This window comes from Artemia franciscana, chromosome 7 (genome assembly GCF_032884065.1).
Source record: "Artemia franciscana chromosome 7, ASM3288406v1, whole genome shotgun sequence".
Classification (NCBI taxonomy): Eukaryota; Metazoa; Arthropoda; class Branchiopoda; order Anostraca; family Artemiidae; genus Artemia; species Artemia franciscana.
Genome location: NC_088869.1, coordinates 42,555,010 through 42,568,836, shown reverse-complemented (window position 1 = coordinate 42,568,836; position 13,827 = coordinate 42,555,010). Strand labels below are relative to the sequence as shown.

The following is a 13,827-nucleotide window of genomic DNA, read 5'->3' as shown; positions in this document are numbered from 1 at the left end:
AAAAAGTCAGTAGATGAGTAAAACTACATTCGGAATCCAACAAGAATCTATTTCAGGATAGCAAATTGACTTCCAAAAATAGAAAGTTTTATTTTTGTATATTATAAGCTTAAACTGCATAAAAAAATATATCTATCCATTTCACGATTGTTTCTATTACCACTTATAAATGCCTATGACGGTTATGGAAAAATTTCCAAAGCTGCCAGTAGTAAAATTTGACAGAATTCCAAAATTTGTCAAGTCTTCCAACAAATTTCAAAATCTGCCAACAATTTTCATAGGCCATGATAACTGCCGAGTAGCATGAAGTAGTCCGACAATAATAATGAAGTAGGACATGTTGATCTCTTTGTTTATGGCGGGGCAGGGGTGGATAGCCTAGCCTTAAGTGTTAAGTTTTTAGCTCAGACTTGAAGTTTCCTTGAGAGTACCCTTGAATCACTGTAGATTGTAAAAGTTACTCCTACTTTCTTTTGAAACCGCTCCTTTTGCACTTAGTTTGCCATAATCCCTGTAAAGACAGAAATTACTCTCAGAGACAAACTCTACCCATGTCCTATTCATCATTAAAAAAAGTATGCTTCTCGTATTCTGCCGACTGCTTTTCTTATTTTCTGGGAGATATCGGAAATAAACCCTTTGTCTTTGTACTCTTCAGTCGACAAGAAATGAATGCCTAGGCTTGCAAAATGAGTTTAAGGCATCGTATTGTCTTAAGATACATGTTGAATTATAAAGTAAGTTTTTTCGCTTTTCGCCAAATTCGCTTTTGCAGATCAAACTTCAGTTATTCTCGTAAGTGTCATCACGTCTTTTCCTTTTCCTTAGATATGATTAATAACAATTTGCGTTGAATTCAAATTTGGAAAATTTACACTTCCTTTCTCCAAAGTTTTTTCTTGGTTATTGTTCTGTAGTTGATTTTTAATGTGTTAAAATTATTTCAGCCTGTTGGGAGCCTGACCCTCACGATCGACCAACTTTTGAGAGCATTTTGAAGTATCTCGATGACATAGTTCATTCCTTTGCTCAGACTCCAAAGGAATCTTTTCATATGCTTCAAGATAATTGGAAACAAGAAATCGAAGCCCAGTTCTCGGATATTCGCCATAAAGAAAAAGATCTGAGGTGCAGAGAGGAAGAGCTGCGAAAAGCTCAACTTCAACAGAAAATATTTGAGGAAAACCTTCGGAAACGAGGTAAACTTTTCTAATTCCACTGAACATTCTTATTTATTTACCTAACAACTTGATGATGCAAGATGTGACACAACTTTCCAAATGTGAATTATGAGCTACTAAAATGAAATCTGTCCGTGATCCCATATTTGGAAGAGGAACAAAAAACTGCTTCTTGTCGACAATTTTAAGGGGGAAAAAATCACAAAAAAAATTATGGTATTATTTTATATGATATGATTACTCTTGATGCAATATGATATAACGTTATAATTTGTATGATAACTACTGGTATTCAAGTACTTTCGAATTTCAATCTAAGAGCTATTCAAAATACAATCAGACTATGTAAACAAACAATTTGCATACAGTTGGGGTACTTGCAGAAATATCAGTCATAGCTACACATTAGTCGTATAAGCATACGGATCACCGCCCTGGGCCCCCAAGAAACTAGTATAGGAATCTCTCCATCTGCGTTGCTCTGTTCTGGGGTATGCATGCTCCTATAATGGCACTGGTAGTATATGCTCTGATTCTTTCATGGCTTATTTTTATTCTTTGTTGTTTATGCGTATGGTGCAGCCTGCAGAATGTTCCTAAATTCTTAAACCTCAGCAGCTATCTTGAGACTGTAAAGTACTTAAAAACGTGCGTTTGAGGTGGTGTCTTCGTTTTCAGTAACCATTCATTTTGGCTCTGCGGGACAATGGAAAACACAATCTAGAAGGTGTCATAACACCACCTTGATGACCGTGCTTAGGCAACTCGAAAGTTTCAAATCGTTACTCCTGTAAATAATGGCGTGTCAGAATTTTATCTGGAAAATCCTTCGTGTTCTGTACGAACCATGATCCCATTAAACGTTACGAATATTTAAAAGGCTCTCCCATAGAAACTAGGCTTATTCACGATCCAATTTTTCATGACATTTAGTTTGTTACTCTCTAGAGCAATTTCTCGAGTTGGATAATTCAGATTTCGTTGGGCGACTAAGGAATCTTGACGGGAAGCTTTTCTGAACTACATTGATAGCCAATTGATTATTATATGCAATTAGCAGTTTTTGCCTTTCGTGATTTTCTTTATGAGTCCATGATTACACGTATGTGTGGGTTCTGGATTCATAAAATCAGAAATGTGAAATACGCGGACGAGACAAACTGTTTTTTTTAAATGCATTTTACAAATTTATATCTTGTTATGAAACTTGCACTCTTAAAGAGGGAGAATTCCCCTTTTCAGTAAGTTTTGCTCTAGGTTGTCTTCTTACCGGCAGCTAGCATCCTAATAAGTCATATGTTCGAAATCAGCCAAAATTGAAAAGACGATTCATGTATGTTTTTGAATTTCGAAATTCCTTCTTTAAAAGTATAAGGAAAAACGCGGACTGGTTGGCGAACTCCTTCATCATCCTTGTTGTAATGAAGCTATATAAATGCCTGACTAAAATATGCAGGATTAATTTACTTCCAAATTAACCACTTTTTAAAATTAACCACTTTTTAACCACTGTTTTTTTCTGTTACGGGGGGGGGGGGTATTTATATGAAAGTTACGGAGGGGAGACTATTTATACGTGATGTTACTGGGAGTTTTCTTCGGATCTTGTGAGTCGTGTAGATTCCCTAGAGAGCGTACCTAAAGACCACGGAAACTATGCCTGGTGCCTGGATTCATAAACGATAATTTTATTATGGTCCTTACATATAAGTTGACAGATAAGGTGCAATAAAACTTCAACTCAAGCGAGATTAGGTTGTCTATAAAGTTGTCTGTCCTACATCAATGCCGGAGCCCAACTGTATCGAAAACTAAACTTCTCCTGCCCACGAAAACTTTTCACTCCAGATGATGTCCCCTTTTTTGCGTCTTCTTGTCTTATCTATAAGGGTATTACACTTTCGCAATACCACTGGTATTTTACCACTTATAACAAGGATTTTCATAAAAAAAACCATCGGGGTCATTAAAAATAGTTTGTTTTTTTTTTTTATATATGAGAACCAGGTTCTCCTTGGTTAGCGCAAAAAGGAACTGTGTTCTTGCCGTTGCAAGAACAACAAATAATTCGAAACAATTAGAATAGAAAATTTAATGTTAAAACTTTCGAATTTTTATATTGAAATAGACTTTGAATTTGAAAGAAAAATAAATAGGGAATTTTGTTCCGAATTTGATAGGAGGGAATTGTAGGCCTGTATGTCACATTTCCTCTTTTTCTCCTTTTCTCTCCATTTCTTCTCTCTTCCTCTCCCCTCTCCCCCTATCTGTTTTTCTCCCTTTTTATCTCTACGTCTTTTTTTTCTCCTTTACAAACATTAAATGCAGAAATTATTTCAACCTAAAATAATGCATTCAGAGACGTGGTCAGCAAGAGCTCTGTCAAATATCCATGTCCAAGCATTACTGCTTTTCCCATCCATCTAAAAAGGGTTTATTCTTGGAATTTGATCGGTTCGGGGGGTTGTCCTTTTTCTTGTCTAGTGGCTTACCCTGAAAATAACAACGGAAACATGTATGTTAGGAGACTTTTTATGCAAACGGTGGAAATCTTTTAAACCTCTTACTATTATTTTAAAAGTTAATGGATTATACCTAATTATTTGGAGTTTTGTAAGACATAAATCTGAGTTAAATGTTTATACTGATTCCACAAGGGCTTTCCTTTCTTTGAATCGATGGGTTGTTCTAAATGTCCTTTAGCATGTCAACTCAGTGCCAAGAAGACTCCACCCGTTTGACTAATAAATGAATTAGCAGCTAAGGCTCTGCTTCCACGGCATTCTATGCCTGCAAACTAGAAAGTCAGTTGAATATTGATTCAGAAAGTTCCTGTGCCAGAACGATTGAAAAAATAGTGACCTAGGTTTTCTCATCCTCGCCCTACGTTTAAATTATATTTTGTACATATTTCACATAATATATAAACACTATGTTGTTTTCTCAGAAAAAGAATTAGCTGAAAGAGAAATCAACTTGCTTGAGAGGGAGTTGCGAGTTATGATCAATCAACAAGCCAAAATCTCATCACCTGATGTACCTGAACCGAACAAACGAAAGGGGAAATTTAAAAAGAGTCGATTACGCTTGCTTCGTAAGGAGAGCCCCCCACAAATATCCTGTCCTACTGGTGAGTTTTCTTCTTTCTTTTTTTACTTCTGTTGCTCTTGTGTCGAAGTTCTCATGTCTAAAGATCCTTAGCTCCAAGAGGAAATTTTATGCCAGTCTTTCGTTTTAAGAGTCGCTTACGCTACTAGTCTACTTTGAAACGCATTTAAATGATATGAAAGGCATTATCAGGTACTATCAAACAAGATAAACTTATTTTTTGAAGCTAAACAAAATTTCGTTAATGGCTAAATCCTCTACCGTACACGAAAAGTACATAATACATATGTCCAACTGAGCAATCTTTTGGTAAACGACAAATTTGATGCCTGTGCTCTTCTGTATTCATTTTCTTCCAAAAATATTTTCATGGATATTGCTAGTTTAATTTGACCAATTATTATTTTCGAACGATATTCATTAGAATTAAAGTTAACACGTGAAATAATTTTAAATTTTCTTTTGATTGTTCGCCAGCTGATCTTCTAGTAGATATTGTTTATGAAACATGTATTGATCATTCACATAAATTGAACGTTAAATAAGCATTGTAACACTGACTTCCAAGGCACAGTACCATCATCACAGATAGCTTCAAGACGTACCTTATGCCCGATCCTTTTTTTAACATTGCAGGATATACAAGACGAGCCTCTATATTATGTTCCCTTTGTTTGTGTCCTTTACTTAGAATTCTAAGATGCAAAACTGATAATATTTCCATCATTATTATATCGGTAATATTTTCTTCACTAATATTATAGGGAAATATGACAGTCTTGTAATATGTTATTCTTTTCCAATTGGTAGGATAAATAGCAGTTCGGCCGCTTCGAAAAGTTTTCTTCGGGTTATTTTTTAAAACATCGGCTCTTTCATTTAACTGAAAAGTACAAGATTGGCTCTGATATTTCAGTAAATAGTCGTGTAGCTGTTACGAAAGAAAGAAGCTCATCTCTGACAAAAAATAATGAATTTAACCCATGCTAACAGGTTTAACATGCTAACATGTTAGCAGGTTTAACCCATGCTAAACCGTGAGTTTGCTCTCTCATCGGTTTCTCATGCTCTTTAATACCTTAAAAATTGGCCTTGCTTTGAAAGTAAATAACGTCAGCGTTAGAAAGTGAGTCCAGTTTGCGCCATAGTTGCCCATGGGTTAAATTATTTGGGTTTTGAAAAGGGTATCAGGTGAACTTCCAAAAGGGGGAGGGGATAAAAGACATGAAATAGCATAATTCAAAGAATTTTTTTTCAAACTAATGTTTTCGATTTGAAATTTTTAATGCACGAAAATTTGAGATTTAGCTCCTTATGACATTAATTTTGTTTCATTTTTGTGCTGTATTTTTATGGCACTTGGTATTTACCAAGTGACATATAGCGATCACAAATTCTGAGGGTCTGTCTGTTGGTCCTAGTTTTGCTAGTTTAGGCACTTCCAGATAAGCTAAGACGATAAAATTAGGTAGGCGTATCAGAAACCAGACCAGGTTAAATTAGAAATTGTTTACCCGATTCGACCATCTGGGGGGTTGTGGGGGGCGGGGGCGTTTAATTCGGAAAAAATAATAAAAATGAGGTATTTTTAGCTTACGAACGGGTGACCGGATTTTAATGAAATTTGTTATTTAGAAGGATATCGTGTCTCAGAGCTCTTATTTTAAATCCCGACCTGATCCGGTGATATTGGGGGAGTTAGAGGGGGAAACCTAAAATCTTGGAAAACGCTTAGAGTGGAGGGATCGGGATGAAACTTGGTGGGAAAAATAAGCACAAGTCCTAGATACGTTATTGACATAACTGGAGCGGATCCGCTCTCTTTGGGGGAGTTGGAGAAGGAAACCCGAAATCTTGGAAAACGCTTAGAGTGGAGAGATCAGGATGAAACTTGGTGGGTAGAATAAGCAAATGTCGTAGATACGTGATTGACGTAACTGGACTAGATCCGCTCTCTTTGGGGGAGTGGGGGGTCCAGTGCTTTGGCGAATTCGGTGCTTCTGGACGTGATAGGACGATGAAAATTGGTAGGCGTGTCAGGGAGCTGCCCAAATTGACTTGATAAAGTCATTTTCCCCGATTTGACCATCTGGGGGGCTGGAGGGAGAGGAAAAATTAGAAAAAAATGAGGTATTTCTAACTTGCGAGTGCGTGATCGGATCTTAATGAATTTTGAAATTTAGAAGGACCTCATGTCTCAGAGCTCTTATTTTAAATCCCGACCGGCATTAAGCCTTTGATCTTCCTTTTAAATTAATCTATTTATTCTTAGAATTTTGCTAGAGCTCATGCCATATGAGTTCTTGGCTCGTCCGACAAGTGCCAAATGAGCTCTTAGCTCTTGTTTTATTTTTTCTTCACTTCCTTTGATTTTTCTTCTTTTTTAAAAATAAACTTGAATATTCACTGTCTATCTAAATCAAGTTATTAAAATGATCGATCTATCCTAACAGTTCAGAAAATAAATACATCTTGATATAGCCTAATTTTCTATTCATGTATTTCCTTTAACCTATCTATTTTTCACGTTTGTCTTCCTGCTGAGTCATAGCTTAAGATGATTAGCCAAGTATATTTGAACCTATAAGTACACCTGATGAATATTGAACGTGTATATATATATATATATATATATATATATATATATATATATATATATATATATATATATATATATATATATATATATATATATATATATATATATATATATATATATATATATATATATATATATATATATATATATATATAATATATATATATATATATATATATATATATATATATATATATATATATATATATATATATATATATATATATATATATATATATCTATATATATAAAAATAAGTTGTCTGTGTGTGGATCTGTGGATGGATCAGGTGACGTCATGTTTGTCCGCATATGACGTCTGAATTATTTCACACTAATACAAAAGAAGAAAAAAACTAAAAAAGGTAAAAACTACAAAAAAAACTAAAAAGAAAAAAAACTAAAAAAGCTAAAAAACTAAAAAAAACTAAAAAAAGGTAAAAATCTAATAACTAAAAAAAAACTGAAAAAAATAAAAAAAGGCAAAAACTACAAAAAAAATAAAAACTAATAAAAAAACTAAAAAAGCTAAAAAACTAAAAAAACTAAAAAAAACTAAAAAAAGGTAAAAAACTAAAAACTAAAAAAGAAAAAAACTAAAAAAAAGGAAAAAACTGAAAAATAAAAGAGAAAAAGAAAACTAAAAAAATATGAATAAATATATATAAAAATAAGTTGTTTGTGGGTTATGTCTGTCTGTCTGTCTGTCGAGTGACGTCGTGTTTGTCCGCATATGACGTCTGAATTATTTCACACTAATACAAAAGAAGAAAAAAAAACTAAAAAAGGTAAAAACTACAAAAAAAACTAAAAAGAAAAAAAACTAAAAAAAACTAAAAAAAAAGGTAAAAAACTAAAAACTAAAAAAAACTGAAAAAACTAAAAAAAGGCAAAAACTAAAAAAAAAAACTAAAAACTAATAAAAAAACTAAAAAAGCTAAAGAAACTAAAAAAACTAAAAAAACTAAAAAAAGGTAAAAAACAAAAAAAAACTAAAAACTAAAAAAGAAAAAACTAAAAAAAAGGAAAAAACTGAAAAATAAGAGAAAAAGAAAACTAAAAAAATATTAATAACTAAAAAAAACTGAAAAAAATAAAAAAAGGCAAAAACTACAAAAAAAATAAAAAATAATAAAAAAACTAAAAAATCTAAAAAACTAAAAAAACTAAAAAAAAATAAAAAAAGGTAAAAAACTAAAAAAAACTAAAAACTAAAAAAGAAAAAAACTAAAAAAAAGGAAAAAACTGAAAAATAAAAGAGAAAAAGAAAACTAAAAAAATATGAATAAATATATATAAAAATAAGTTGTTTGTGGGTTATGTCTGTCTGTCGAGTGACGTCGTGTTTGTTAAAAAACTAAAAAAAACTAAAAACTAAAAAAGAAAAAAACTAAAAAAAAGGAAAAAACTGAAAAATAAAAGAGAAAAAGAAAACTAAAAAAATATGAATAAATATATATAAAAATAAGTTGTTTGTGGGTTATGTCTGTCTGTCGAGTGACGTCGTGTTTGTCCGCATATGACGTCTGAATTATTTCACACTAATACAAAAGAAGAAAAAAAACTAAAAAAGGTAAAAACTACAAAAAAAACTAAAAAGAAAAAAAAACTAAAAAAGCTAAAAAACTAAAAACTAAAAAAAACTGAAAAAACTAAAAAAAAGGCAAAAACTAAAAAAAAACTAAAAACTAATAAAAAAACTAAAAAAGCTAAAAAAACTAAAAAAACTAAAAAAAGGTAAAAAACAAAAAAAAACTAAAAACTAAAAAAGAAAAAACTAAAAAAAAGGAAAAAACTGAAAAATAAGAGAAAAAGAAAACTAAAAAAATATTAATAAATATAAAAAATATAAATATAAATATAATATAAATTAGCAATCAACAAAGCACCGAGACACAAATGACGACCGGGACACAGGGAGTATAAATGACGACCAGGACATAAGTAAAAAAAAAAAAATAAAAAAACTAAAAAAATGGTAAAAACTACAAAAAAACTAAAAACTAATAAAAAAACTAAAAAATCTAAAAATCTAAATTAACTAAAAAAGAAAAAAAAGAAAAAAGGAAAAAAATAAAAGAGAAAAACAAAACTAAAAAACGAATGTATATACAGACCGGGACACCGGGATACAAATGACGACCGGGACACAGGGAATATAAATGACGACCGGGACACAGGGACACAACTACAATGGGGACGCCGGGGGGCACAGGGGGATATAAATGACGACCGGGACACCGGGACACAAGGAATATAAATGACGCCCGGGACACTCAAAGAGAAATCACAGACTGGAACACCGGGACACAAATGACGACCGGGACACAGGGAATATAAATGACGACCGGGACACAGGGACATAACTACAAAGGGGACGCCGGAATGCACAGGGGGATATATAAATGACGATGGCGACTCAGGGAATGGTCGATTAGCAATCACCATCAACAAAGCTCAAGGGCAATCATTAGAATCATGAGGTATAGATCTGAATACGGATTGTTTTCCCATGGACCATTATATGTTGCATGTTCAAGAGTCGGTAAACCTGAAAATCTATTTATATGCACAGACAATGGGACAGCAAAGAATGTTGTATATTCGCAAGTTTTACGTAGTTTAAAACATATATATATATATATATATATATATATATATATATATATATATATATATATATATATCTATATTCACAGGTGGGACATAGGGACACAACTACAATGGCGCGTAACTAATATGGCGCGTAACGACTTACGCGCGCGGGGGGGCTTGGGGGGGGGCGCGAAGCGCCCCCACCAACTAGGTGTTGGGGTGGCGCGAAGCGCCACCCCAACAGCTAGTATATATATATATATATATATGTGTGTGTGTGTGTGTGTTTTTAAGCCTTCCATTTATTTCCCTATATTGACATTTTACCTTATTGCTATAAAATAATGTAGAAACATTTAGAGAATAAAAATTATGTTGGAAAACCATAAATTGCTTCTTTTCATAAATTTATCTGAATAGATTTCAGACACAAAATTGCAATTCAATTGACGCCATCTAGATTGGAGATGAATCGAATTCAACATCAGTTACAAAACGGTTAGTTTATATTTGTCCATATGGTGGCGTGACATGCACTCTTTATTAATTGCATGCTCTCTGCTTTTATCTACAATTCTATTTCGGTTCTTTGCTTTAATTTGTGGGAATAAACTCTAGTTATATATATATATATATATATATATATATATATATATATATATATATATATATATATATATATATATATATATATATATATATATATATATATATATATATATATATATATATATATATATATATTTAGTAGAAACTAACCAAAGAATTTATCAACAAACTTGTTAAAACTTCTTAGAAACTTTAATGTATGGAATCAAAAAGTATCACGTGACATTTTGGTTGAATCAAGGTTTATGTGTTCTCGTCCTCCTCAGCCTCAGAAAACTTGGCTCCCTAAATAAGTTCTCTGTGAGGACGCACCCCCTTCCCGTTTTCAAAAAGTAGTAAGGTACATTTATCGTTTTCAATAGCCCCCTTTGCCTCTGAAGGGTTGAATTTACTTACATCTTTGTGTACGAATTTTTCACACTCTTTTGTTTCACTTCCAATTAGGCTAGTTCCTAAATGAGACAGCTACGATGAGTGGGTGGGGTGGATAGCTCTTGGTCCTCAGAAATACGGTTTTTGCTATTTTCCATAAAATCACACAGTTTGGATTTTTTTTTTGCTGTTGCATGAAACTGAAAATATAAAAATAGGAAAGGGTTTTTTTCTTCGTTGTTGGGCTTAAAATAAACGTCAAAGACAAAACTCAGCTGCGTTCTCTCTGCCTTCGGTGTGCATTATTGACTTTGTCCTCCGTATACAACATCTTATTTTTAATCTAAACTTTTTTGGCTCAAACCTTCCGTGTATTTAGAATTTACCCTATATACCCTGCTACATTCTAAATTGTTTGATAGCCTTTGATAAAACTTATTGCCACGAAAAGAAGTCATATACTAACAACTACTTCTTTTATTCTTGCGTGTGAAGATGCCCTTTTTTTTCGGACAGTCATTACTTGAGTTCAGCACGGCCATGCCGATTCAACCAAGTCCCCTTGTCATCGCCATTATCGCTAGTTACATATATATTATAGCTAATTTAGGTACCAATTCAGATGTAAAATTTGGCAAATCTAGTAAATTTATACAGGGAATTCAATGCTTTGTTTTTTGTTTGTTTTTTTTTAGTTACCCGGCTTTGGACCTTGTCATTTTTTATCTGACACTGGGCGATTTTATGATCGATTAAGTTTGCGTAACCCTGATCAAAATCCATTGCCAAAATCACCACCTCCATAAAAAACGAAATCTGATCCCATAGATCTCAATCTAATCGTTCTCTATCTTTGCCAAAAAAAAATCTGATATAGCTTTCTTTTTAAGACAAGCCAAAGCTTGTAAGTTACCATAAGCTATGAAACTTCATTAATAAATCATGCAATTACTGAGACCTGAATTAAAGGGAGTCTTGGGAGTCCGAATTACTGTGAATCTGAGTCGAAGATAATGGGAGTTCGATCAGCAAGTGGAGCTTAATTCGGGGATCATCTCTTTTTTTTAACCTTGGATAGTCAAACATAGAAGGGTAAAAATACTTCTTATATAACCTTCCAAATAAATATAAAAATATTTGATATCTTCGGTATTTTTCATGGTGATGGCTTTCTTCTTTTCTTAGATTTTAGACACAATATTTCTGTACAGTCAGAAAGTTTGGAAAGTAGCTACGATGAGCTTGTAACATCTTCGCCACACCCACGACTCAGAGCTTTTGCATGTAAGTAATTGCTTCATCTTGCTTTGCTTGTACAATTATTTGATATTACTGTTGAAGCACGTAATTGTTGTACATATCTACAGTAAAACATGCACATAACTTCACGTATTGACTCACTTTCTCTCATTTAGCCTTGTCATTGCCTATTAATTCTAATCAAACTTCACTATAAGTGAAATATACCTTTTTTTGTCATACTGCGTAGTGAACACTCGAATTTTTGAGCGGAACTTGGCGGGTGTCTGCTCTTCTCAGGTTTCTCTGAAAAGGGGTTAATAGTATACATGTGATTAAATTCCTAACTACCACTTTTAAATGGAATAAAAACAATTATTGAAGAAGTAAATTAACCCTCCTCAGGTTATCAACTGGCAATTGCTTCTTAAGATGTTAATGAACTATCAACGGTTACCTATTTGTACCGATTTGTGGATACTTCTTATATACTACCTCTATTCTCGTACAAGATGCTTGACTTAGTTCTAAACATGGGCTAGGAAAACGAATTCAATCTGCCTGACCGAAGTGGAGATGCAATTACACTGTTATTTTCCTCCTGGATTCCTGTAAATTGTGGGTTTGTCAACTATTTTAAGAGGTGGACTCTACAAATTACAAAATATGATAGACAAACACAATTTGGTAGGGAGTTGAGTTCTGCCTTCGAATTTGGAATGTCTCAGTTTCATAAGCAAATATATTCAGGCATGTGAATCATATTTTAAGTCGGTTTTCAAGAAGTATTTTGGACAGTTGAATGGACAATTCCTTTGAAGGTGCCACACAAGTGGCATTCTCAAGCTGGATCAAAAATGGAATTCCATAAAATATAACTCGCAATTAAGGGTTTGTAATCAGATCTCACTCTTGGAGTGAGATCTTCAGAATCGGAATATTCTGAGAGTTACAGAGCTGATAATTCCATCGAGCAAATACAAAGAATGAAGTAATTCTAAGGGACCTGGAAAGATATCGGTGGAGCTGAAGAAAAGGGAAGGACGCACAGGAAAAATTAAGTTTTTCACCATCGTTTTTAACATCGAGTAACGATTTATCTACTGAACGATCTTCTTCCTGGATTAGATTTATTGTCTTATTCTGTGTGTTAGAAAGCAGTTTAAAAAAGGAAGGAAATGTACATATCCATATGAATGTATAATAAGAAACATACGACCGAATTAAACTATAAAAGAGAATTATTTGAATAATTTTTCTAACAATAAGAAATTTTTACAACAATAACACTCTTTGGAAGCTTAAAATGCGTATCTCAATTTGTATTCTATCTTTTAAACATAATGGACCCAGACTAGCTTACTCTAATAGAAAACTATGCTTTATTTGGGAATGACCGAAAATGACTAAAAAAAGTGAAATGAGCTTTAAAATGTATACTCCCTGTAAAACATGCCCTTTTGCGACAAGCCTTTTAGTATAAATTGCACTGAAATGGCAAGATACTTGCAATTTTAGATTTATTTGGTTCAAATCCATCGATCCATTCGCCATAACTTATTCGCCATATTGCTCTAAAAAAGGAAATTTTCCTTTTCCCTATGATTTTGAACGCGTATTTTGATCTAAATAAAAATACATTCAAAAATGTAAGATAATAAATGGGCAAAATTAAGTCTCAGCTATCGAGTAATCGTAAAATTGTCGTCTTATGTCCACATATTAAAATCGTGGGACCGCAAAAAAAGGAGCATACCAAAAACTGGCACAGGAAACACAGGCCCTAAATTGACTAAAAAGGTGTCTTCAATGAAGTTTCTTCACATATTGCTTCTTAAGATTTGGTTTCTCGAGGTATGCTTTTTAGCTTACGGAAATTCTTTCATTATATAGGTCAAGATCTGCTGTGAAAGTAGGTTTATAATTCCAGAATGCCAAACGTTAATTTGACAAAAGTCTTCGCGGTAGGAGTCAAATCCCTGTAATGTAAAGCAGGATGTCCAAGATCCTTCATTATGCTTCTGATTTATAGCCTAAAAGTGAATTATTCTGAAGAGTGTAACCCAGGGCTCAACAGCAAACCGTTTGAGCTTTCAAATACTCTAATGAAGTATTTAAGTCT

The 13,827-nt window shown here is 33.0% G+C and overlaps 1 protein-coding gene across 4 annotated transcripts in view; it reads left to right on the top strand.

The window, feature by feature from the left end:
* The window catches only part of LOC136029327 (mitogen-activated protein kinase kinase kinase 11-like), a 54,107-nt gene that overhangs the window by 25,294 nt on the left and 14,986 nt on the right, over positions 1-13,827 (top strand). For 2 of the 4 annotated variants that reach the window (XM_065707601.1, XM_065707602.1), the window contains exons 5-8: positions 951-1,202; positions 4,132-4,314; positions 9,906-9,983; positions 11,652-11,750. In XM_065707601.1, coding sequence (XP_065563673.1) covers positions 951-1,202; positions 4,132-4,314; positions 9,906-9,983; positions 11,652-11,750 — 612 coding nt within the window. The remainder of the gene's footprint in view (positions 1-950; positions 1,203-4,131; positions 4,315-9,905; positions 9,984-11,651; positions 11,751-13,827) is intronic. The other 2 variants (XM_065707603.1, XM_065707604.1) reach the window with 2 other exon arrangements.